General features: G+C 45.7%; 1 protein-coding gene across 1 annotated transcript; it reads right to left on the reverse strand.

The window, feature by feature from the left end:
• Positions 1 to 395: 395 nt before the first annotated feature.
• On the reverse strand, positions 396 to 19,675 carry LOC103179646 (leucine-rich glioma-inactivated protein 1). Its single transcript, XM_007895025.2, has 8 exons — positions 19,282 to 19,675; positions 18,848 to 18,919; positions 14,282 to 14,353; positions 13,621 to 13,692; positions 5,108 to 5,179; positions 2,860 to 3,029; positions 2,194 to 2,358; positions 396 to 1,632 (listed from the first exon to the last, which is right to left on the reverse strand). The coding sequence occupies exons 1-8, from the start codon at positions 19,473 to 19,475 to the stop codon at positions 812 to 814; spliced, it is 1,638 nt and encodes a 545-aa protein (XP_007893216.1). The 5' UTR covers positions 19,476 to 19,675; the 3' UTR covers positions 396 to 811.
• Positions 19,676 to 24,073: the final 4,398 nt, after the last annotated feature.

Here is a 24,073-nt window from a genome sequence, read left to right on the forward strand (position 1 = left end):
TGCATCTGCCACTCTTTAGCCCATCTGTTGAATTGACACAGATCCTTCTTCTATTAATTGTTCACCTTCAAGTCATTTACAAATAATGTTATAAGCAAAGGACCCAGAATGGACCCATGTGGAACACCATTAATTTTGTCCAAAAGCCACGAAACAGGTCACCTTCTACTCTCATCTGGCATTTGTTCTACAGTCTAAACTAGACTAATTCTACAAAAATATTAACAGAGCAAATGTGCACTGAATAGCAACATCCTTTCTGCTTTGAACCAATTTACCGTAAAGTACCCAAGAGTCATAAATAAGATTGTCGGCTCAGCGACCAAAATCTTCTCGTCCTAACTTATGTACTAAAAAAAATCACCGTGGGAAATAATTTGCCTTAAAAACACGCAAAAATGTAAAGATTTTATTTGTAAGATTGTTCATTCAGTAGAATAAATAAATGGAAATGTACATTTCAATCTTTCTCTTTGTAAGTACAACAGATAGGAGGATTGCAACAATACAGTATTTACAGCTTCCTTCATCAAACACAACAATTAAAATAGCTCACGGTGCCACAGTCAAACTTGTGAAACCACTACAGGTGATACGATCAAACAAAATGAAGAAAGTGCACACGAGGAATAGAAATACTTTTTCTAGTAAACTTGGAACCTGATGCCATTAATCTCAGTAACAATGTTATATCATGCGTACGGTTCGTTATCGCATCCATGTAAATGTGATTATCCAATAGTACTTTTAAGCTGTCATTTTTACAGTATTTTGTTTCGAAATGCATTGTTCGAACAGTCTATCTTTTGTTTTAGATTGTGCTTAAGTCAATGGTGACGTGTTTATAGATCTGGGTGTTGCCTTTGAAGCTGGAGCTGAAGAGGAACTCGCGATTGTCTGTAGACACGAACGTGAACGACCTTGGAGCTTGGATGTTTAGTTCTTGGAATTTCACGAACTTGACTTTCTCTGCGTCCCAGCGGTAGATCTGGGTGAAGGAGTAGTCGCTGCCTAAGATGGCGTATTGCCAACTGTTTATCCTCAGGGGCTGAAACACCATGGCTCCGCGGGAGGGGAGGGTTTGCATTTCCACGAAGCGGGATGATTCCCATTTCATCACCTTGGAGTCGCCTATGAACCTTGTCAAGCAGATGTACAAATCGCCCTTGACTTTGAAGTGCTTGACAGAATATACGTCCTCCATGTCGGGAATGTCCGTGCGCCTCACAAACTCTCTCTGGCTTTTGTTCCACTGGAAGATGACTGGGCGCTGGGAGCTGCTCGACAAGATCAGGTGGGGTTTGTTGGCTATTTCGAGGTACTCCACATCCGTGTCCCTATACCAATGGTGCAACGACTGGTGTGAGTAGAAACCATTACCGTTCCACTTGTATACAGTGGTCGAACCAGCCTTTGAGGTGTCCGCAATGATGAAGTACCATTCTCCCTCGATTTTGAAGGTCTCAATGTCATTGGGTTTTCTGATTTTAATACTGTCTATGTCTTGCATCTTGATGAACTTGTTTGCGAAGTTGTCCCTCTTGTAGATGTGGGAGCCACCAAACAGCTGGGCCACGATAATAAAGAGCTGGGTGTCAATCAGAAGTGGTTTGCAGAACACGGTAGAGCTGCCTGTGTGTGTAAAGATGTCATTACATTGTTATATAATAGATATAATAATAATATTTGCATTTGATATAGCACCTTATTGTGTTGTCAAGACGTCTCGAAGGGTTTCAAAGGAATATATTGTAAAGTGGAGTGACTGTATTTTGTAGGAGAAATGCGGCAGCCAATTGCGCCCAGCAGTGTCCCACAAAACAGTCATGAATTGAGTGACAAAATTATTGTTATTAATAATACAATGGTACAAGAAAACGTGGATTTAGGGCAACATGTAAAGGGCAATTTCAGGACAGACACCAGGACGTTATTTTCTGAAGGGATTATTACCCCCAGAAAGCAATCTGCCAAACGATTAACAACCGGATTCGTACTTACTGCTAGATAAACAGAGGCGTGTGGAGTAAGGAAACCTGCCAAGGTTTCACCCTGCCCGGGAATCAAACCCAGGTCCTCTCGCTTGAGAGGCGAGTGCTCTAACCACGACAGGATTCCACATATAAGCAATGTTAGCAATTCAAAACACAAGAGACCATGTTACCGCCATTCCCGTAAACTGCAAAGTCCTACCGATAATATTGTCGTAGTTCCTGAAAACCATCTCTACGTGATCCCATTCAAAGAAGCTGCATTTCCCAATGACTGGCTGGGCAATGGCCACTTTGACATCATTTTTGAAGGTGAAGGTTTCAATGGAGAGCGACTGGAACGGAAGAGACCGATCGAGAGCAAATTCTGAAAGATTCAAAAGTAAAAATACGAGACTGAAGGGTGAAAGGAAGAGTTGGACATTAATTGTGTAATAATAATAATAATTCTTGCATTTGATATCGCGCCTTTTCACATCTAGACGTCTCAAAGCGCTTCACAGAATATACTGTAAAGTGAATTGACTGCATGTTTTGTGGGCGAAACCACAAAAATGTTTTGTGTAAGGGTCTGTTGGTTCAAATGCTGATAGAGATTTTTTTTAGGCTATTTACAACAACTTGCATTTATATAGCTCCTTTCACGCGCTTAACAATGGCGAAGCCTGTCGCTGAGGCGGGCGGAGTGAGGAGGTGACCGTAAGCATGGTCGAAGAGGAAGGTCTTTAGTCATGACTCATGATCTAAAAGAGGGGAAGGAGGGGGCAAAGTGGAGGCATTGGGGGAAGAGTGTTCCAAAGCTTCGGAGGAAGAGAGTTCCACAGCTTCAGGGTGGAGTGGCTAAAAGCATTTATTCAGCTCTTTTCACCTGTGGTTATGCAGTCGAATTCCTTCAGTGAGAGGTTATTAATTTTATGACCCTGGTACTCCACAGGACTGGCACAGTAGATCTGATCCACAGTTGCATTTGTGTTGACCAACCATTCGACCAGCCACTTGAGTTTGCAGTCACAATGGAAAGAATTCCCTCTCAGATCCCTGTAAAAAGAAATACAGTAAAGCTTGCATAAGTCTTAGAATCATGGAATCTGACAGCGCATAAGGAAGCGATTTGGCCCATCGTGCCTGTGCTGGCTCTTTGAAAGAGCTGCCAATTGGTCACACTCCCCTGCACTTTCCCCATAGCCTTGTAATTTTTTTCTTTTCAAGTACATATCCACTTCCCTTTTGGAAATTATTATTGAATCAGCGCCTTGGGACGTCCTCCCGACGTGAAAGGCGCTCTATAAATGGAATCTTGTTGTTGTTGTTGTTGTTGAATCTGCTTCTACCACCCTTTCAGGTATTGCATTCCAGATCATAACAACTCTCTGCGTAAAAAAAATGTCTCCTTGTCTCCCCTTTAGTTTGTTTGCCAATTATCTTGAATCTGTATCCTCTGGTTACCGACCCACCCGCCAAAGGAACCAGTTTCTTCCTACTTACCATATCAAAACCCCTCATAATTTTGAACACCTCTATTAAATCTCCTCTGCTCTAAGGAGAACAATCCCAGACTCTAGTCTCTCCACATAACTGAAGTCCCTCATCTCTGGTCTTTGCTTTATAAATCACATAAGCACCTAAGTTGTACATTCACCCGAGTCCCATTCAGTTTCCCACCAAACCACTCAGATTTCTTTACACAACTTGTAGTACTCGTTTCCTAAGACCATTACTTCCCTCTATTACTCCCACACTTACCAGAGGCATTGAATCACAGGAAGCGTAGTCTTCATCTTTCGATGTATGTGCAGGAGAACTTCATTTCCCGCGATTCAATGTGATTCCAACACTTGGCGCTAAGTGCGTATGTGGTGAGGGGTCAAGACACATTGAATCGTGGGAAGCTTTGTGTTAACCCTCCCCCGCATGTGCACTTACCGGCTGCAGTGAATTATTGCATGCGCAGTGTAGATTGTTGATTAGTTGGGATTTTCTACGATTTCTACAGTTAGCCTGCAACTCGGACTTCGCGGAAATCATATTAAATGTTATGATCCCGACCGATTCAACTCATGTGAGTGTTACTGTAGCTCTTGTGAGCAAAGGTGCGTTTGCCATTTGACTCAGTAGCAACATTCTTGACTTGGTTTCCTGAAAAAAACTACTCTTCAGACTTGATTGCTTCAAACTCAAAAGCTGCAGTGGAACTTTATTAGCAAAAAAATCTTTTAACATCCTTTCTGGAAGGAAATCAAATGGGGTGGGGTGAGGGGAAATAACTATTTTCATCCCTACATCTGTTGTGATCTTTCTAGCCTTTCATAAGCTATTAATGATTCTTAACCGTATCGTGTTTGATAAAATTGATGTTTTATTCATTGGGTCTAAATTAAAAAAATGTTTTGGTCAGCCGGGTGTCTGACACATGCGGAAACCCATCACCGCGCTTAAGAGTCTCCAAACCAGACTGAGATTTCCATACCTACACATGGAAATTTCAGAGAGAGATTGTTGGAATGGAATGCTCCCTGAAGAGACGCATCCTGCTTACCTAATTCCAGAAAGAATTAGGCACAGGTTGGCAAGGCCATGGCGCGGGGATCCCAAAGTGTGGATTGAGCTACTGCTGGAGTCTAACCAGCTAAAACCCCACAGCTTGCCATTGATTGGCAAGCTTTCCCGCTACTTGTCCAGCTAGGACCACCCTACCTGTTAGGGCTTTGGCTGCAGGTTTAACAGGAGCTGAGTGGGAGGATTCCCAGTGACTGGTCGGCCCTTCCAGGTCCTGCCGATGAGCCAGGCCGGGCTGTGCTGCCATCAGCAGTGCACTGGAAAAATGCGGACCCACCTGACTCAGGAACCGGACTAGAGACCGGCACAGAGGGCTGGCTCGATTTTGACACTCCATTGCCAGACATGAAACACTCTATTTCAGTGTGCAAAATTTAACTCGTCAGCCTTGCGAGGCTGCATGACATAGACATGGTTCTGCAGAGAAAACGCAGTTTAAGTCGGAGGCAATGAAGGTGCAAGTGCTCTTTAAACCCCGCCGTCTTATTTTAAACACAGCACAGCAGCCAGAGCAGAAACAGATCAGCAAGCGAGTCATCATAAATCATGGAGGGTCTTACACAGTGGTCAAAGCATCCAGGCCTTTGAATACATCCTTTGGGATTGTCTGAAGGTTGTTGTTTGCCAGGCTTCTGTTAAAAAAAACAAAAGGTGGTGAAATTCTGTTAGTTGGTAATTCTTTATACGCAACAAGGCTGGAACCTATGTTGCCTACTGCCTGATAAGCAGCAGCCACACTACCTGTTCGAATCAAGCGGTGAGAAATACATGATTGTGGGATCCCCTGTTCTTGATACTGTCCGGCAATAACTGGCCACAGCTGACCACATACACATTTTGTTCAAACGAATGTTTAAATCCCGACGACAGCCGTTCTGATTTTCCAAACGCCCATTCCCTACTACTGACCATTCGTGTCAGATAAACTTCACGCCTCTTCGACCATGCCTACGGATATCTCCTCCCTCCCTCCGTCTTGGCGTCATGCTATGCCTCGGTTAAGTGCTCCGAGACACTACCCTGTGTGAGGGGCACTATATAAATGCAATTTGTTGTTGTATTTAGGTCATTCATCGACACGGTCACACTCCAGAATTACTGTAGTACACAAGGTTCTGCACCGACCCTTTTCCTTTCTTACATTATTATAATAATAATCCTTGCATTTGATATTGTGCCTTCGAGACATCTCAAAGCGCTTCACAGAAGTGAATTGAATGTATATTTTAATTGTGCACAGCAGTGTCCCACAAACATTTGTGGATTGAGTTAGCAATTCTTTTTTTTAAAAAGGATTATTTCCCCCAGAAAAGTGATCCGCTAATTGACTAACAACCGAATTCCTACTTACTGCTTGGTAAACAGAGGCGTGTGGACTAAGGAAACTTGCCTAACGTGTGTTTCGTCCTGTCCTGGAATCGAACTCAGGTCCTCTCGCTTGCGAGGCGAGTGCTCTAATCACGAAGCTACAGGATTCCATTATTATAGAAATTAGTGATCCCCACTGTGGTATGGTGGGGGGAGGGATTGGGTGGGTCTGAGGTGAGCAGGAAGCAGACAGGCAGATGCTAAGTCTTTGTTCACCACCGACTTCATTAGAATAACAGTAATAATTCTTGCATTTGATATAGCGCCTTATCACATCTTCGAGACATCTCAAAGCGCTTCACAACAACAACAACAACAAGATTTCATTTATAGAGCGCCTTTCACGTCAGGAGGACGTCCCAAGGCGCTGGACAGTTGGGTCGGGACCCAAGCAGGAGGGGAAATGGTCAGGGTGAGGGGAGGGAAGGAAGGGAGCGAGGAGGGGGTAGAGAGTCGAGAGGGGAGTTGAAGGCACGGTCAAAGAGAAGTTTACAGTAAAGTTTAAAGTGTCTCGCACTTATTACATTAATAGAAACGTACAACCCACTTTGAGCCGGCAGAAATACAACATTTAGATGACCAATTGTAGTTGAAAACTAACATACCACCAGAGAGATGGGTGACAAGTTGCTTTCCTTCTGCCATTGAGTGTCTGATTTTACTTGGGATGGGAGGATACTGAGTAAGGCTCTGACCATTCCTCATGATGGTGGATTGCCCAAGTGGGCCTCCTAATGGTCACAGCAACAAGACTGTGTGGGTTTTTTTTCGGCGAAACGCGGCAGCCAGTCGCACACAGCAATGTCCAAAAACAGTCATGTAGTGAGCCATTGGGGGATTTATTGGGCAGGACACCAGGAGAGAGAAACTCCCTTTTCTTTTTGAATTGGATCTTTAACATCCACCTGAACAGGCAGATGGGACCTCAGTTTAATATTTCATCCGAAGGATGGCATTTCCGACAATACAACATATCCCCATTGCTGCATTGGATTGTCATCTTAGACTGTGATTCCAAGTCCTGACGTGGGGGTTGAACCCACAACCTTCTGACTCAAGAGGCGAGAGTACTACCGCAGCGCCAGGCTGACACATAGTCCTGACACCTCACAGTTTCTAGAGAAATAAAAGCGAGATCAGTGGCCTCAACTGCCATCTTGGCAGCAATCTCCACACTTATAACGAAACCCACTGAAGTGAAGTGCTTTGAGACATTTCAACACAAGAAAGCACTTACGAAATGCAAGTGTTATTATTTATGCATAACAGATATTCCTGGTGAACTCAAGGCATTAATCTAATCTCTAAACCCAGTGACCAAACATAAATTGCTTGCTTGTTCTTTGCATTTAGGGATTGTAATATTATCTAAATCCTTTGATTGGATTAGAGGCTTCACTAATAGCTTATTGCTTAGAGTACTCGCCTCACAAGTGAAAGGATTCAGGCTCGATTCCCGGGCAGGACGAAACCTTAGGCAAGTTTCCTTACTCCACATGTCTGTTTACCCAGCAGTAAGCAGGAACCTGGTTGTTAGTCGATTGGCAGATCGCAAATGATAATCTTTTTAAAAATAATAATAATTTGATCACTCAATCCATGTTTGTGGCACTCCGCTGTGCATAATTGGCTATCACATTTCGCTCGCAAAATATAGTCAATTCACTTTACAGTACATTCTGTGAAGCACTTGAGATATCTTGATGACAAGATAAAGCGCAATATCAAATACAAGAATTATTATTATTATAAATCAGCCGGCAAACTGAGGAACAACAACAACTTGCATTTATTTAGCGCAGTTTACGCGGTAGGGTCTCAGAGCGCTTAACAATGGCAGAGCCGGATGCTGAGCCAGGGCGAGGTGACCGTAGGCACGGTCGAAAAGGCGGGATCTGAACATGAGGAAGGAGAAGACAAGGTGGAGCAATTGGAAGAGAGTATTCCAGAGCGTCAGGGCGTAGTAGCTGAAAGCACGGCTGCCGATGGTGGAATGGAGAAGAAGAGGGATGTGCAGGAGGCCAGAGTCAGCCGAGTGGAGATGGCAAGTGGTGGCATGGGGAATACTCAGGTCGGAGATGTAGGGAAAGCTCGTGAGTAAGAAGACAGGTCGTGGAATCCTGTAGCAGAGTGGCAAGCTCACTCGTCTCACAAGCGAGGGAATCCTTGGGCAAGTTTTCTTACTCCACAGGCCTCGGTTTACCTCTCAGTAAGTAGGAATCCAGTTGTTGTTGTTAGTGGATTGCCTTCCTGGGGTAATAATCCACCCCCCCCAAAAAAAAACACTCAATCCAGTAGGATTCAGTGTGCGCAGTGTGCCAGTTGGCTGCCAGAATTTGCCCGCAAAATACACAGTCAATCCACTTTACGATACAAGGATTATTATTATTATTGGTCTGTAAGGCTGAACATCTTCAAATGATTATGATACTGTATACATGGACCGAGTCATTCTCTCCTGCCTCCGTGAGGGACAGAGACTCAGTGCATTTACCGAGATGCTTTTTCCAAGCATCTCGGAGCACTTAACAACAACAACAAATTACATTTGCATAGCGCCTTTCACGTCAGGAGGACGTCTCAAGGGGCTGTACAGTCAGGGATCCGCACCTGAGCTGGTGGTTGGGATCGGGAGGGACGGAGGGCGGGGAGGGTAGGGGTAATAATAATAATAATCCTTGCAATTGATATAGCGCTTTTCACGTCTTCTCGACGTCTCAAAGCGCTTCACAGAATAGACTATAAAGGGAATTGACATTATATTTGTGGGCGAAATGCGGCAGCCAATTGCGCACAGCAGCGTCCCACAAACAGCCGTGGATTGAAAAATGACCAATTTATTATTGTTTTGTTGATGATGAGAGGAAAGAGCTGTGAGGAGAGGCTGGAGAGGTTAGGACTTGAAATGGCCTGGGATATGTGGCGGCGTAGGGTAGGAGGGTGACCAAAGGTACGGTCGAAGAGGAGGGTCTTGAAAGAGGCAAGGGAGGGGGCAATGCGAAGGGTCTGCGGGATGGAGTTCCACAGGTTTTGGGCAGGGAGACTGAAGGCCCGCCTGCCAATTGTGGGGCGGGCAAGGCTGAGAATGTGAAGCAGACCGCAGCCCGCTGATCGGAGGGAGCGGACAGACTGGTAGGGGGTTAGGAGGTCACAGAGGTAGGGAGATGTAAGGCAATGGAGGGCTTTGAAGGTGAGGACTAGGATCTTGAACTGTATCCTCTGAGCAATGGTGGAGCCTGACACCGAACCGGGGCAAGGGAGGAGGTGGCCATAAACACGGTCGAAGAAGAAGATTTTCATTCATGATCTAAAAGAGGGGAAGGAGGGGGCAAAGTGCAGGGATTGGGGGACAGAGTTCTAAAGCTTTGAGGCTGTAAATAATGATTAGTTATGAATGATCGTGTCATTATGTATGATCATGACTACAAGCATTGATTCATATGATTATGGTTAATGTACTCGCTGTCGTTTAATAAGGAAAATGGCCAATTGAATGACCTATAAAACCCCTGAAGTCAGCAGTAAAATGGAACCTAGCGGTCAGCAGGCTGGTACAAACTGGTTTAGAGCTATCAAAGAAGTTAGACAAAGTGACATTTTCCAGAACAAAGAATCATGTCAGAAAACAGTTTCAAGGCCAGGACAAGGAGATTGGGACGAGGAGATTAGGAGTCAGCAGTCACGAGGGGCAAAGGAATGTGTGAGAACCCATCACTGAGGGGTATCGATACAATGAGACCATGTGCAGGATAAGATGAGCAGATCTGAAGGAAGGTAATGGTCCAAAGGTGATGTGGATGTAAGAGTCAACACCTTTAGAAAACTGCTAAGTGAAGGAGGAGAGTGAAGGTCAAAACGGAAGAGCCAGGAATGCTGAGTTAAGAGCATTCCTGAAGATTAATTAAATCACAAGAGCAAGGGTCAAGAGTTAGGGGATGCAGGGCAATGACCAGGAAAGATCTGGTTATTGTCCAGATGCTGCTAGGGAGTATAAGAATAGGATCAAAATCTGAGTGAAGTTATCTCGGATCGGGGAGAGAACAGAGGAGGAGCTCTATGGTCACCCTGCGAGGGGCTGACCTCTCCGACTGAAACCACAGGAACTCAAGATTGGGAACGGCAGACTGTCAGTGAAAAAACAAACTTCTTGATCATCCAGCAAGTCAGTCCTTCGACAGAGAGAGAAGAAAGGAGCAGGCAGACCAGATCATCCGGTAACTGGTATCAGTCAACACCAGGTGGGGAGAGGCACACAGCCCATGTTGTGAGGATCGCCAGCTGCCCAAACCAGGAATCCACCTTTTGGAGGAGAACGAGAAAGGAAGAGAGTCACCGGTGCTGCTGTTTAATGGCTAGTATGTTTTCATTGGGGGACTCTTAGTGGGTCATTTAAGCCGTTAATTATCTACTGTTGCATCATGAATTACTGATTATCTGCTGTTGTGTCACAAATTATATTAGTTATCGAATAACCTTTATTCAGTTATTTATCCTAACAAAGTATAATGACAATACTAACATGTGCGTGCTACTAACGTACTCCTTGGTCCATAGAATACCCAGGTGACTATCTTATTAATGTTATACCTGTATTTACGTTTGAAACTCAGGTTGACTTACTGTACTAAAGTTGTGTTAATAAAATATTAAAATCGTGTCCGTCGCCTGCGTGTTTACCGACCACTCGTAAAATTTTACAAGGCATAGTGGCTGATAGCTCGGCCACCAATGGGGCAGTGGAGCTCAAGGGACCATATGAACTGCTGTTTTATACATCAAGCACTTTGTCAATTCCACAGAAACTGGAAAAGATCATTACAGGCCTTCTGGCCAGACTGGTAACAGATTTTTGGGGGAAGGACATCAATTTTATATGTCCTGGAAATTTTTTTTATTAAATATTGCACTTGATATAGCGCCTTATCACTTTGTTGCGGGGAAAGAACATGGAAATGGGATGAGAATAAAACAATGGGCCAACACCCTCTGCTTGTGCTGAACCTTGTGTCATTTTATGTTCTGAATGACATTACATGAAATTAATTCATGTCGTATTCAGGTTAATGGAAAAACGCAACAGCTTCTGGATTGTTAGGGACATTTTTGTGTAGGAATAACTTGATTATATTCCTATGTCAGTCATGTCACAGTCTTGGAACATCATAGTACAAACCCAGGAGAGCACGGAACGTGTGACACTCACGGAAACCCACCACCGTGCTTAAGTGTATCCAAACTGAGAATTCCCTGCCTCCCACCTACACATGAAAATCCCAGAGATAGATTGTTGGAATGGAATGCGCTCTCTCTCCCTGGAGAGACACAACAACAAATTACATGTGTATAGCGCCTTTCACGTCAGGAGGGTATACTAAGGCGCTGAGCAATCAGGGATTTGGACCCAAGCAGGGGATTAGGATCAGGAGGGGTGGCGGGCAGGGAGGTTAGGGGTAGGAGTGTGGCTGAAGAGGAGGGTTTTGAGACTTGCTTTGAGGGAGGCAAGGTTTGGGGAAGGGAATGTGAGAAGAGGTTCCAAATGGTGGGGACAGAGAGACGGAAGACCCGACTGCTGATGGTAGGGTGGGCCAGATGGAGGACAGAGCAGGCCAAAGCCCGCTGAGCGGAGGAAGCGGATGCACCCTGTGTACCTAATTCCGGAAAGTATGAGGCGTAGGTTGGCAAGAGCCAAGACTTGGGATCGCCAGAGTACGCACTGGGGTAACTGCTAGAATCTAACCAGTTAAAACAACAGTTTGCCATTGAGAGCACTGTCTGGCAAGCTTTCCGGCTGCTTGGCCAGCTAGGACCACCCAACCAGGGCTTTGGCTGCAGGGTTAACAGGAGCTGAGTGGGAGGATTTCCTGCTCCTAGTGACTGGTCTGCCCTTCCAAGTCCTGCCAATAAGCCAGGCCTGGCTGAGTGAACTACCAGGCAATGAGCTGAAATCCAGTACCGCTTGATAGTAGTACATTTCGCAGGAACACTGAAGCTAATTTGTATTTCCCATCATTGTCAGTAATGTCACAAAATGAATAGAACTGTACCCAGGATTCCTAATAATAATGATAATGATTCTTGCATTTGGTATGGTGCCTTATCACATCGGAAGGACGTCTCAAAGCACTCCACAGGATTTAATAATAATAATAATCCTTGCATTTGATATAGCGCTTTTCACGTCGGGAGGACGTCCCAAAGCGCTTCACAGAATAGACTGTAAAGTGAATTGACTGTATATTTGTGGGCGAACGCGGCAGCCAATTGCGCACAGCAATATCCCACAAACATTCATGGATTGAAAGTGACCAATTTATTATTGTTTTTTTTTTTTTTGGAGGGATTATTATTAGGTGTGTGGAGTAAGGAAACTTGCCCAAGGTTTCGCCCTCTGCCTGGAATTGAACTCAGGTCTCTCGCTTGCAAAGCGAGTGCTCTAACCACTGAGCTCCAGGACTCCTCGATTTACTGTGAAATGGAATGTATTTTGTAGGCAAACGCGGCAGCACAATCATGAACAGCACAATGTCCCACAAAACAGTCATAGAGTGAGTGGCCAATTTTATTTGAGGGATTGTTGGCTAGTACACAGGGAGAGAGAAAATTCCTTCTCTTTTCGAATAATGCCATGGGATCTTTAACATCCACCTGAACAGGCAGACGTGACCTCAGTTTAATGTCTCATCCGAAGGGCGGAGTTACCATCCATAAAGTGTGGATTGTATACTTCTCTGAAAGCTTCTATTATTCCATAATTTATTGATGGAATTTTATCCAGTTTTTGCAGGGTCTACTTGAGCTGGAGTAAGAGCTGCAGTAGCTCATAAACTATTCATCTGAAAGTAGTGAAGCATGTTGGCTTTCAGACGTGGCGAATGAGAGATGAGCACATAAGAGCTTCACAGGATTACTGTGAAATGCGGTAACTGTATATTTTATAGGACATCTGGAGAGAGAAACTCCCTTCTCTTTGTGAATAGTGCTTTGGGACCTATAACATCCACCTAAACAGGCAAACGGGGCATCAGTTTAACGTCTCATCCGAAGGACGGTACCTCCAACAATGCAGCGCTCTTCCCAGCATTGGACTGGAGTGTCAGCTTAGACTATTTGATTCCCAGTCCAAGTACCAAAGTGGGGTTTGTTAATGGTGTGTGTCAACCTTTCGCAGTGGTAGCATTCTCGCCTCTGAGTCAGAACCCACAACCTTCTGACTCAGAGCCAAGAGTGGTACCACTGAGCCAGCACATCATTAGCAATGTGTAACCAAAACATCACAATAACTATTACAGTTTAACAGGTATTGTTTCAAGATTTTACATTGTGGACTGATTTCGCTACAACAGAAACAGAAGATAACATATAATTGTCATTACTTCTGCATGTGTTTACCTCCTTTACTTATAATCCTTGTATTTGATATAGTGCCTTATCACGTCTTCGAGGTATCTCAAAGTATTTCACAGAATACACAGTAAAAGCAATCCGTCAATCGACTAACAAACAGGTTCCTACTTACCTCTAGGTAAACAGAGACGTGTGGTGTAAGGAAACTTCCCTAAGGTTTCCCCGCCTGGGAATCAATCCTGGGTCCTTTCACTTGCAAGGCGAGTGCTCTAACCACTACACTACAGGACTCCAGAAACAAGTACTTACAACCACTTACAATTAACTGTGATATACGTTAAATGCCCTGTAGTATACTTACAAGTGAATTAGAGACTTAAGTCCTCGAAAAGCAAGCCTCGAGATGGACTGGATTTTATTGTTTTCCACAAACCTGGGGAAAGATGAAGTTCAGCCTTCTGTTACCAGTTGCTGTTTAACAATGCAGTGTTTTACAGTGTTAAAGCGTTAAAGTGAATGGATTCCTTTCACCTCATCCAAAACTCTGCCACCCGCATACTCACCTGCATTAAACTCCGTACCCCCATCACACCAGTTCTAGCCAGGCTCTACTGGCTTCCTGTCACCAAATGGATTGATTTCAAGATCCTCTCACTTGTCTTTATATCCCTTTGTGCCCTGGAACCTCCCTATCTCTGCAACCTGCTTACTTCCCAACCCATTACCTGCTGCCTACGCTTTACTGGCTCTGGCCTCCTGCTTGTCCCTCCGTTCCACAATCGGCGGCCGTGCTTTCAGTCAACATGCCCCGAAACTCTGGAACACTCTTCCTCCATCCCTCCGTCTTGCCCTCTGCTTTTCCATCTTTAGGTCACACCTGAAGACTTTCTTTTCGACCTAAGGTCACCTCCCCCGCTCCCCCCTCCCCCCAGTTTGGCATTGTGTTCTGGCACTGTCAAGCACTCTGGGATGTTGCCCTGTGTGAGGGGTGCTATGTAAATGCAAGTTGTTGTTGTACTCACAGGTATTCAAGTTGAGGAAGCCCAAGGAAAGCATTATCTCCAACGGTGTCAAACGAGTTAGAAGTGAACAAGCTGTTCGGCGTAACAATCAGAAGAACAATGGTTGATTAGGGTACAAAATACCGTACAGTAAAACTCGCAAAAGTCTTATCTTTATAAATCGTATAATCGCCAAAGTCGTACTGAGTTCCATTCAGTTTCCTACCAAAAACCACTTAGATTTATTTGCACTAGTCGTACTTTATAAACTGGATAAACAGCTAAATCGTAACAGTTTCTTGGGTCCCAAATGCATCCTAAATGCTATGCAAATCATCTCCTAACTTGTAACGTCATTACCTCATTTACTGGCTCCATTGAATCGTGGGAAACAAAGTCTTGACCCATCACCGCATGAGCATTTACCGGCTGCATTGAAGTACACATGCGCAGTGTTTTGACCCGTCACTGCATGTACCCTTACCAGCTGCAGTGACAAAGTAGTGCAGACACAATACAACACAGTGAACTCTGTTGAAACAAGCGCGGAAAACAAAGTACTTGTTGACTGTTATGTGTTAGTCGTACAAAATCCGACCTCACAGTAATTCAAAAAATAATGTTAAATGGGATAGAGAATGTAAGCACAGAACAATATTTTGCTATATGCCAAGGAAGCAGAACAGGGGAGCACAGTGTCAAGGTTGTGAGGGCTATTTTGAGACAAACGAAGGAAGTATTTGGTTACTTCACAGACGTCAATCAAGAGTTGGCATGGGTTCAAGAAAAGCAGGTTGAGTCTTGTTCAATAGACTAAAACAACAACAACAAATTGCATTTATTTCATATCGAAACAACGTCCCAAGGAGCTGGGCAGTCAAGTGTTTGCATCCGAGCTGCGGGCTGCGAGTCAAGAGGAGTGGTGATCAAGGATGGGAAGGGTGGTGAGAAGGTGACAAGTCTTGGTCGAAGAGTTGAGATGGGCCTTGAAGGAGGCAAGGGAGGGGCCATGGTGAAGGGACTCCGGGATGGAGTTCCAGAGGGTGGATGCAGAAAGGCTAAAGGCCTGACCTTTAATCGTGCGGCGGGCTGGGCAGGGATGTGGAGCAGGCTAGTAACCCCGGAGTGGAGGGAACGAACAAGTTGGTAGGTTTTAGGAGGTCACAGAAGTAGGGCAGAGCAAGACCGTGGAGGGCTCTAAAGATGAGGACAAGAATATTGCACTCGATCCTCTGGGGGATGGGGAGCCAGTGAAGCCAGGCGAGGATGGGGGTGATCGTAACTTACTGCAGGGAGCTTAGACAAAGATTTAAGATGGTAAGTGCTAAAGGAGAGGCCATAAATATAAGCTAGCTAGTAGCAGATCTCAAAGGGAGTTTAGGAGGAACTTCACGTAACGGATGGTGAAAATGAGGAACTCACTGATGGAACCGTTGATTGAAAAAAAATCAATGTATTTAAGAGAAAAGGTGCTACATACATGAGGAAGAAAGGAAAAGAGGGGTATAAATGAGGGGAATAGGTGGGGTGGGGGCTTGTGTGGAATGTAAACACAGGCATGGCCTGTTTCCATGCCATATCATTCTATATAATAATCCTTGCATTTGATATAGCGCCTTATCAAGTCGTTGAGACGTTTCAAAGCCCTTCACAGGATTTTCTGTAAAGTAGATTGACTGTGTATTTTGTGGGCGAAACAGCAAGTAGCCAATTCTAAATCTACGTCTATTCTGATCAATTCTATATCAATTCTTAAATCTATATCATCTTGTTCTGCTGTTCTGCCTTGGTGCATCCTAATGTATTCTTCTGAGTTTTAAAATTGTGAACACATCCGAGACTTGTTCTCTAGCTTGTCTACTATTGCTCATCGCTAATTCCTCCAACCCTGGGGATCATCCATCCTCTGCACTGCTGCCCAGGGCAGATACACAGCACAATTGGCTGTACTGTATCTTTAATTCCTCCTCCGTTCCATGGTGTTTTCACTTCCTACCAGTGTTCTGTGAGCTGCAGATTGGGTAATTTGTGTAACAGTGTGTGAGCAGAGGAAAGGAATGGAGCAGTGGGCGGTCATTCTGCCTCTTTGTTGTTGTGAATTTTTGAAGAATGATGAGTTGGGTCACATCCCATTGAAGGCAGAGCTAAGGACTACGTATAGTTGTGACCCCTGAGAGATAAGGAGAATGATAACATTAATAAGCCTCCCATTCGATATAGCATCTTATTGAGATGCAAATGGGAGGAAAAATGCTTCACAGAATATACTGTAAAGTGGATTGACTGTGTATTTTGTGGGCAAAACCCGGCAGCCAATTGCGCACAGCAGTGTCCTACAAACAGTCGTGGACATAAATGATTCCCAGTCTGTGCTGAGTGAGCTTCTCCAGCCTGGGGCAGCACTTGGGGTGCAATACTTGGTCTGAGTGCCTCTGAGGGGGGAGGAGGACCCAGGGTTTCCGTTACTGATTCGGTGACCCACCCCCCCCCTCCTCCCCATTTGGAAAGTACACGGTGGAACAGCACACAAGGGCTCATCTGTGATAATATTAATAATAATCCTTGCATTTGATATAGCGTCGTATCACATCAGGAAGGACGTCTCAAGGTACTTCATAGGATTTATCGTAAAATGTAGTGATTCTGTATTTGTAGACAAAAGCAGCAGCAAAACTGCGCACAGCAATGTCCCATAAACAGCCATGAAATGAGTGACCAGTTTTATTTAGGGGATTGTTGGCCAGGACCCCGAGAGAGAGAAACTCCCTTCTCTTTTCAAAAAAGTGCCGCGAGATCTTTATCGTCCACCTGAACAGGCAGACGGGACCTCGATGATGGCCCTGTCCGGCCAACACGTAATCAACACCTGGCCCTGCAAATGAAGGATGGCCACTTGGGTGAAGGAGGAACCTGAGGGTGGCAAGTGACCACGGAACCATACTCCAGGTGAAGACAACAATAACAACTTGCAGTTATAAAGCAGCCCTCACACAGGGTAGCGTTCCAGAGCGCTTGACAGTGGCGGAGCACAGCACCGAGCCAGGGGAGTGGGGGGAGGTGACCATAGGCAAGGGCAAAGAGGCAGGTCTTCAGCCACAACCTGAAGATGGGGAAGGAAGGGGCGAGGCGGAGGGATAGAGGAAGAGTGTTTCAGAGTTTCGGGGCGTAGTGGCTGAAAGTGCGGCCACCGATAGTGGAGCGGAGGGGACGAGGGACAAGCAGGAGGCTGGAGCCATTCGATTGGCGGATAGTGGGTTGGGGAGTAAGCAGTTGGAGAGGTAGGGAGGTGCCAGGGCGCGAAGGGATTTGAAGGTGAGTGTGAAGATCTTGAAATCAAGACAAGCGCCATCAGGAGAGGAGGAGGGGAGAAAATGTTCCATTAAAAAAAATTGTAGCATGTTGATTTCTGATACACTTGCACTTCATTTGGTTTTTTTCTAGCACTTGAAGCTTTTTAAACGCAATAACAACTGCTCTTTCAGTCAGATGTTTGTTTCTCAATTATCTGCCCACTGCAAAATAGCATCCTTGGACCAAAGTAAAAAATAAATTGTATTCTCGTCCCTTTATAGTGGTGCAGTGTTGAAACTGCAGTACTCACGGACACTAAAGGAATATAATTCCCTTATAAAATTTGGGTGCAGTATCACAGACCTTTCAGACTATTTCACTCTTAATTTAATGTTGTAAATTTGCAAGGTTAATGCTTGTTGTAGTAACTATGTATTTTGCAAGCAAGCGACTCAATAAAACTGGTCCTCACATCAATAGCTTCCTCCTAGCTAAAAAAAAACAAGTAATTTCTCGAGAACAAATGGATGCTCCTTACACAAGGTAGCAATGCCTCAACAGCTTTGAGATTTTTGCCACCAAAATTAGTAATAATAAAAAATGATAAGAATTTGGTCACTCAATCCACGACTGTTTGTGGGACACTGCTGTGTGCAATTGGCTGCCGCTTTTCACCCACAAAATATACAGTCAATTCACTTTATAGTATATTCTGTGAAGCGCTTTGAGACGTCTCAATGATGTGATACAGCACTATATTGAAATCCAAGGATTATTATTATTAGGATACAGATGTTTGTAAATCAACATTCTGTACGTAGTCTCTACTATAATAATAATACTTGCATTTGATACAGTGCCTTATCAGCAGCGCCTTGCGATGTCCTCCTGACATGAAAGGCGCTATACAAATGTAATTTGTTATCTATTATCACGACTTCAAGATGTCTCAAAGCACTTCACAGAATATACTGTAAAGTGAATTGACTGTACATTTTGTGGGTGAAAGCTGATCATCAATATTTATCCTTTCTCTAATAGGCAATATTTAGCTGCAGTATAACTTGAAACAGTGTTTTTGTCTGTGATAAAACCTAGTACAGAATTAATTTCTCTGTTGTTGCTCTAGTGATAAATAATTCCTAGGCAACCAATTGCTGCAATGTAAAACATCCTACCCCTGAGGAGAATGCTCTGGATTGAGTACAGCAAACGATTCCACGCAATGAAATATGAAGGAAAAAAATAAACTGAGTCTTCATTGTACGATGGAATAAAAGCAGATTTTAACCTTACAGGAGCTGCAGGGATGGCATGTGTAAGAAACTGCCTTCTGGGATCTCGCTGAAACCCGACTTCACGAATGATCTGTAAACAAAATGTGTTAATTAAAATGGAGCCTCCGAACACACTAGGGATTTCAACATCCTTTTGATTCATCAAATCGCAGATCCTTATTTGGTAAAACTTAGGAATTGTCACTCGACCGGATCTATGCTGTGCTGCCCATCAATGCAAACTGACATTTGGGAAATCAATATGCAAATTAAAACGGTCTATTTTTAGATATCGGGTGTGAAGAGGCAGCAATAACATAGGTGATACCCTTGCAATTACGAGTGGTGTTATATAAAGCAGCTCTCCATCCTTACATGCTGATCTGAGCGTCTCTGCTTCCAACAATGTCAGATTGCAGCAAAATCATGCGATGTTACAGATCTGGTACTTACAAGGAGACCACGCCGGGAGGAAAATTGTGAGGAATGGATTTTCTGTTTTCACAAAGAGCGTTATCTTTGGAACAAGTGCAGCCCACGGGACACTTCATCTGTTTGGACGGTTTCCTCGCTTCAATCAGCAGCAACAGATAAACAACCCACAGGAGCATGGCAAACCCTTTTGTGGGCTTACTGGCAGTCCCCATGGTTCAGTACACACAGGGTGCGAAGAATTCGCGGCGAAGAATATCCCAGATCATGAACTGGTTTGTGCGATTATTCCTTTCTCTGAAGCCGAGCTACCTTCCTCTTACAACTGCTGTATGTGTAATCTGCAGCTGATTTATATTCCACCAGTGCAGCACAGCTTCACATAGAACGGTCCAGGTCCACTTGAGCTGCATAAAAGGTGAGATCCAGTTATGTTTTGCTGACAAACAGCACCAGCGGACCTGCGGAGCACGAGTCGGACGTGATTTTTAAAACATCCCGGGGACTCGCTTTCTTTACGTCGGCCGTGACGCTTCTGTTGTTTGGTTCCTCGTGGAAAATCGCGGTGTGTGAGGTGGCGCAATATGCATGGCGGACCCTCTGAGGCAGAATGGAACATGCTGAAAGCCTCTGGGAAAATATAAAAGGAAATGCTAAGGCTGGATGATCTTCCACCCCGACACACTGCTCCGTACACTGAATGCAGTGCAAATTTATGTGGAGCACCTTAGATATCAGTGTGTTGGAGAGAAGCTGAGGAGGAGACACACTGTTGAAAGACCTGTTCGTGATTTTTTTTTCAATGCAATTTGACCTAAATTGTGTTTACGTAGCGTTCTAAGAACTCACAGATGCTGAGCTATAAATTTCACGCACATCAGTTTGGGAACGCATTAAAGCATACACGTTCCTTGTCTCGTAATAAATAGTTTTCAAATTCATTATTTTAGCAATAATAATCCTTGCATTTGACATCGCGCTTTATCGTGTCATTAAGACGTCTCAAAGAGCTTCACAGAATATATTTTAAAGTCAGTTGACTGTATTTTGTATTTCAGATGCAAGGATTATTATTTTGGCAGTGAAACAAGGCAGCCAATTGCGCACAGCAGTGCCCCACAAACAGTCATTTAATTTTTTTAAAATCTCAAAATCATGGGTTACCAGTAGTGTACGCAGATACATCCTGCAATTTTCAACGTTAACTCTCTCACTGACATTTAAGGCTATATTAGGTTTGAACTTTCAGTTGCACTCAGATTGATATTAACTGCACAGCGTTTATTTTTTGCAGTTCTAACATTAATTTTTATTTTAAAATAAATGCCCGTCGCGGTAAGGTTTCAAAATCCACACATAAATATGCCAAGTAAATTCTGATTTGTATCAGCCTGGCTCAATAGGCAGATAGCACTCTCGCCTCCGGGCCAGAAGGTTGTCGGTTTAAGTTCAACATCAGCATCTTCAACCTTATGTTCTAGGCTGATGCTCCAATGAACCTTTTGTACTGCAGTATCCCTAGGCTTATGATGATAGTGCTCAGTGCACCATAAACCAATGCTAGATTTTCCCATGCCCTTAGGAGAGAATCAGATAATTCCCATTTATCTGATGCTCTTCTAAGAGTTTCAACTGGGAGTGACTTTGTACTCACTTTACTTAACAAAACTGGACAACACTAACAAGATACAGCTTTGATTCCCATATGGCAAAACCTTAGCAAGTTTCCTTACTCCTTACTCACCTAGCACTACGTAGGAACCCAATTGTTAGTCGATTGGCAGATCAATTTCCAGGGGTAATAATCCATCTCCCCCAAAATCTTGGTCACTTCAATCCATGACTCTTTGTGGAACAACAACAACAATAACTTGGATTTATGTAGCGCCCTCCACGCCGGACACGTCTCAGAGCGCTTCACAGTAACCAATCCCGGGGCCGAGCCAGGGGGAGGGGGAGGAAGGTGACCAAAGGCGCGGTCGAAAAGAAAGGTCTTCAGCCGAGACCTGAAAATAGGAAGAGAGGGAGCGAGACGAAGGGAGTGAGGAAGGGAGTTCCAGAGCCTCGGGGCACAGTGGCTGAAGGCACGGCCGCCAAGGATGGAGCAGAGGACTCGGGAGACAAGGAGGAGGCCAGACCCGGAGGAACGAAGGCAATGGGCACTGTTGTGAGGAGCGTGGAAGTCAGAGAGGTCGGGGGGTGCAGAGGATTGGAGGGATTTGAAGACCAGGGTGAGGATCTTGAAATCGATCCTCTCTGGGACAGGCAGCCAGTGCAGTCTGGCGAGGACTGGGGTGGTGCGGGTGAGCGGAGTTTAGTGCGGGTAAGAATGCAGACGGCAGAGTTTTGTATGACCCGGATTTTAGGGATGCTAGTGGAGGGGAGGCCGGCGAGGAGGGCGTTGAATAGTCCAGCCGAGAGGTGACAAAGGCATGGACCAGGGTTTCAGTGGCTTTCTGTGGCTTTGCGCAATTGCTGTGCGCAATATTGCCTGCGCAGTTTCGCCCACAAAATACAGTAAATTCACTACAGTATATTCTGTGAAGTACTTTGAGACATTTCAACGATGTAAGAAGGCGTTATATCAAATTGAAGGATTATTATTATAGCAATGATTGTAGTAGTAAAATAAGAATGTTAAGTCAATGCAATACGATATGGCACCAAACCTCAAGTGCTTCCGATGTGAATTCAGCAACTCTAGTGAGATAATTTGAATGAATATATGTAATTATATATTAGAAATAAGCCTGTTTCCTGTCAACCTATTTGTTTGCCAGGATACTGGGAGAAACTCCTTTCTCTTTTTGAGAAGTGCCAATGCGATTTTTAACCTCCAACTAAACAACAAATATTCCTCAATATGGAACAAAATTGCAGGTATAGAACGCTTTTCACATCGGGAGGAAGTCCCAAGATGCCGGACAGTCGAGGGGTTGAAACTGGGAGGGTGGGGAAGTATGATTGAAGGTATAGTCAAAGAATAAGGCCTTGAGATAGACCTTGAAGGAGAGCAGGATATAGGAAATCAGCCAATTTGGGGGGTCAGCAGGGTGCCTGACACATGCAGAAACCCATCACCATGCTTCCGAATATCCAAACCAAACTGAAAATTCCATGCATCCCACCGACGCATTGAAATTCAAGAGATAAATTGTGGAATGGAATGCGCTCTCTCTCCAAGGAGGGACACATCCTGCTTACCTAATTCTGCTCTCAATGTAAATTGCCAACACCGTGGTTCACACAAGCAACATTTTGCATTTATACAGTGCCGTTGATGCGGGGAGCGTATCAGAGATATCAATAACAGCACTGTTTGACACAGAACTGGAAAGAGAAGGGATGTGGCTGACCGATCGTATGGTCGAAAAGAAGTGTTCAGGTGCAATGTGAAGACGGGCAGGAAGGAAGCATCAAGGCAGGGAGTTAAAACCATGATTATCAACAACAACAATATTACATTTATAGAGCGCCTTTCACGTCGGGAGGAGGTCCCAAAGCGCTGAACAGTCAGGTGTCGGGGCCCGAGCGTGGGGGGAGGGGTGGGGTAGGGGTGAGGGAAGGCAGAGAGGTGCGAGGGAGACCAAAGGCACGGTCGAAGAGAAGGGTCTTGAGACCGGCCTTGAAGGAGGCGAGGGAGGAAGCGAGGCCAAGGGACCGTGGGATGGAGTTCCAGAGTGTGGGGGCAGAGAGGCTGAAGGCCTGACCGCTGATGGTGGAGCGGGTGGGGTCAGGGGGACACGGAGCAGCCCGGAGCCCACTTAGCGGAAGGAGCTAACAGGTTGATCGGGGGTCAGCAGGTCACAGTGGTGGGGAGGGTACAAGGCCATGGAGGGCTTTGAAGGTGAGGACAAGGATTTTGAACTCTATTCTCTGGGGGGCGGGGGCGGGGGTGGGGGGGGGGGCCGGGCGAGGGTGGGGGTGATGGGGGGGGTCACGGAGCCTGGTGCGGGGGAGGACACGAGCTGCGGAGTTCTGAATAATCTGCAGTTTGTGGAGGGAGGGAAGAGTTGGAGGGAAGTCTTTAAGGTCCATCCAGAGGACACACACACACACACACACACATGGCTCAGCTGATCCCCAAGGCTGAGAGAGAAAGGGGCCCTGATGCGCATGCTCGGCCGGGCGCGGCCTTCTGGGACCCGTAGTTCCTTTTCTGTTGTAGTGCGTTTGCGCCGAATGCAGGGCGCGGGCAGGGAGGCGCATGCGTGTCTGGCGCTGCGTGGAGGAGGCGCATCGGGGTGGCTCACAGGAACTCCACGACCCAGAGTGCCCCTTGGCGTGGCGCGCGTGCGCAGTGGGGCCCTCGGTGTGGAGGCGCTCGAGCCGCGGCGTTCGTTGAAGCGCCGCCTCCCCCTCAGCCTCAGCCGCCGCTCCGCGAGCCGCCGCCGCCGCCGCCCTCCCGCCCGGACCTCCCGCCCGGACCTCCCGCCGCCCTCTCTCTTCTCAACACGTGAGTTACAGAACGCGGGGCGGCGAGAGAAGTTGATAAAACTTTTAAGTCACAGCTCTCAGGGCCGAGGATTGACCGCTCAGTGCAGAAGCCACGCGGGTGCCCTCTCCCCCCCCCCCCCCCCCTCGGCCCCTGGGCTCGGCCTTGGGTCGCCCCCAAATAGAGGGGGAAAACAGACGTTGGCTTTGAAGTTGTCCTCCTCAGGGTCAGCGCTGTGGTGTGTTGTTTTGCAGGTGGGGGGTGGGGGCCTGGGCTGGGGGTGGGGGGCTGGGGGCTGGGGGCCTGGGCTGGGGGGCCTGGGCTGGGGGTGGGGGGAGCTGGAGGGTGGGGGAAGGGGGGGGTGGGGGGAGCTGGAGG

The sequence above is a fragment of the Callorhinchus milii genome, unplaced genomic scaffold (assembly GCF_018977255.1).
Source record: "Callorhinchus milii isolate IMCB2004 unplaced genomic scaffold, IMCB_Cmil_1.0 Scaffold2, whole genome shotgun sequence".
Classification (NCBI taxonomy): Eukaryota; Metazoa; Chordata; class Chondrichthyes; order Chimaeriformes; family Callorhinchidae; genus Callorhinchus; species Callorhinchus milii.

What these genes read in the sequence shown, in the direction of transcription:
- LOC103179646 (XM_007895025.2), bottom strand. Translation starts at nt 19,475, where the DNA reads ATGGGGACTGCCAGTAAGCCCACAAAAGGGTTTGCCATGCTCCTGTGG. An exon ending in ATGCCATCCCTGCAGCTCCT is followed by an intron (nt 14,354 to 18,847) that starts GTAAGGTTAAAA and finishes TACGCCGAACAG; the next exon opens with CTTGTTCACTTCTAACTCGT. An exon ending in CTTCCTCAACTTGAATACCT is followed by an intron (nt 13,693 to 14,281) that starts GTGAGTACAACA and finishes ATCTTTCCCCAG; the next exon opens with GTTTGTGGAAAACAATAAAA.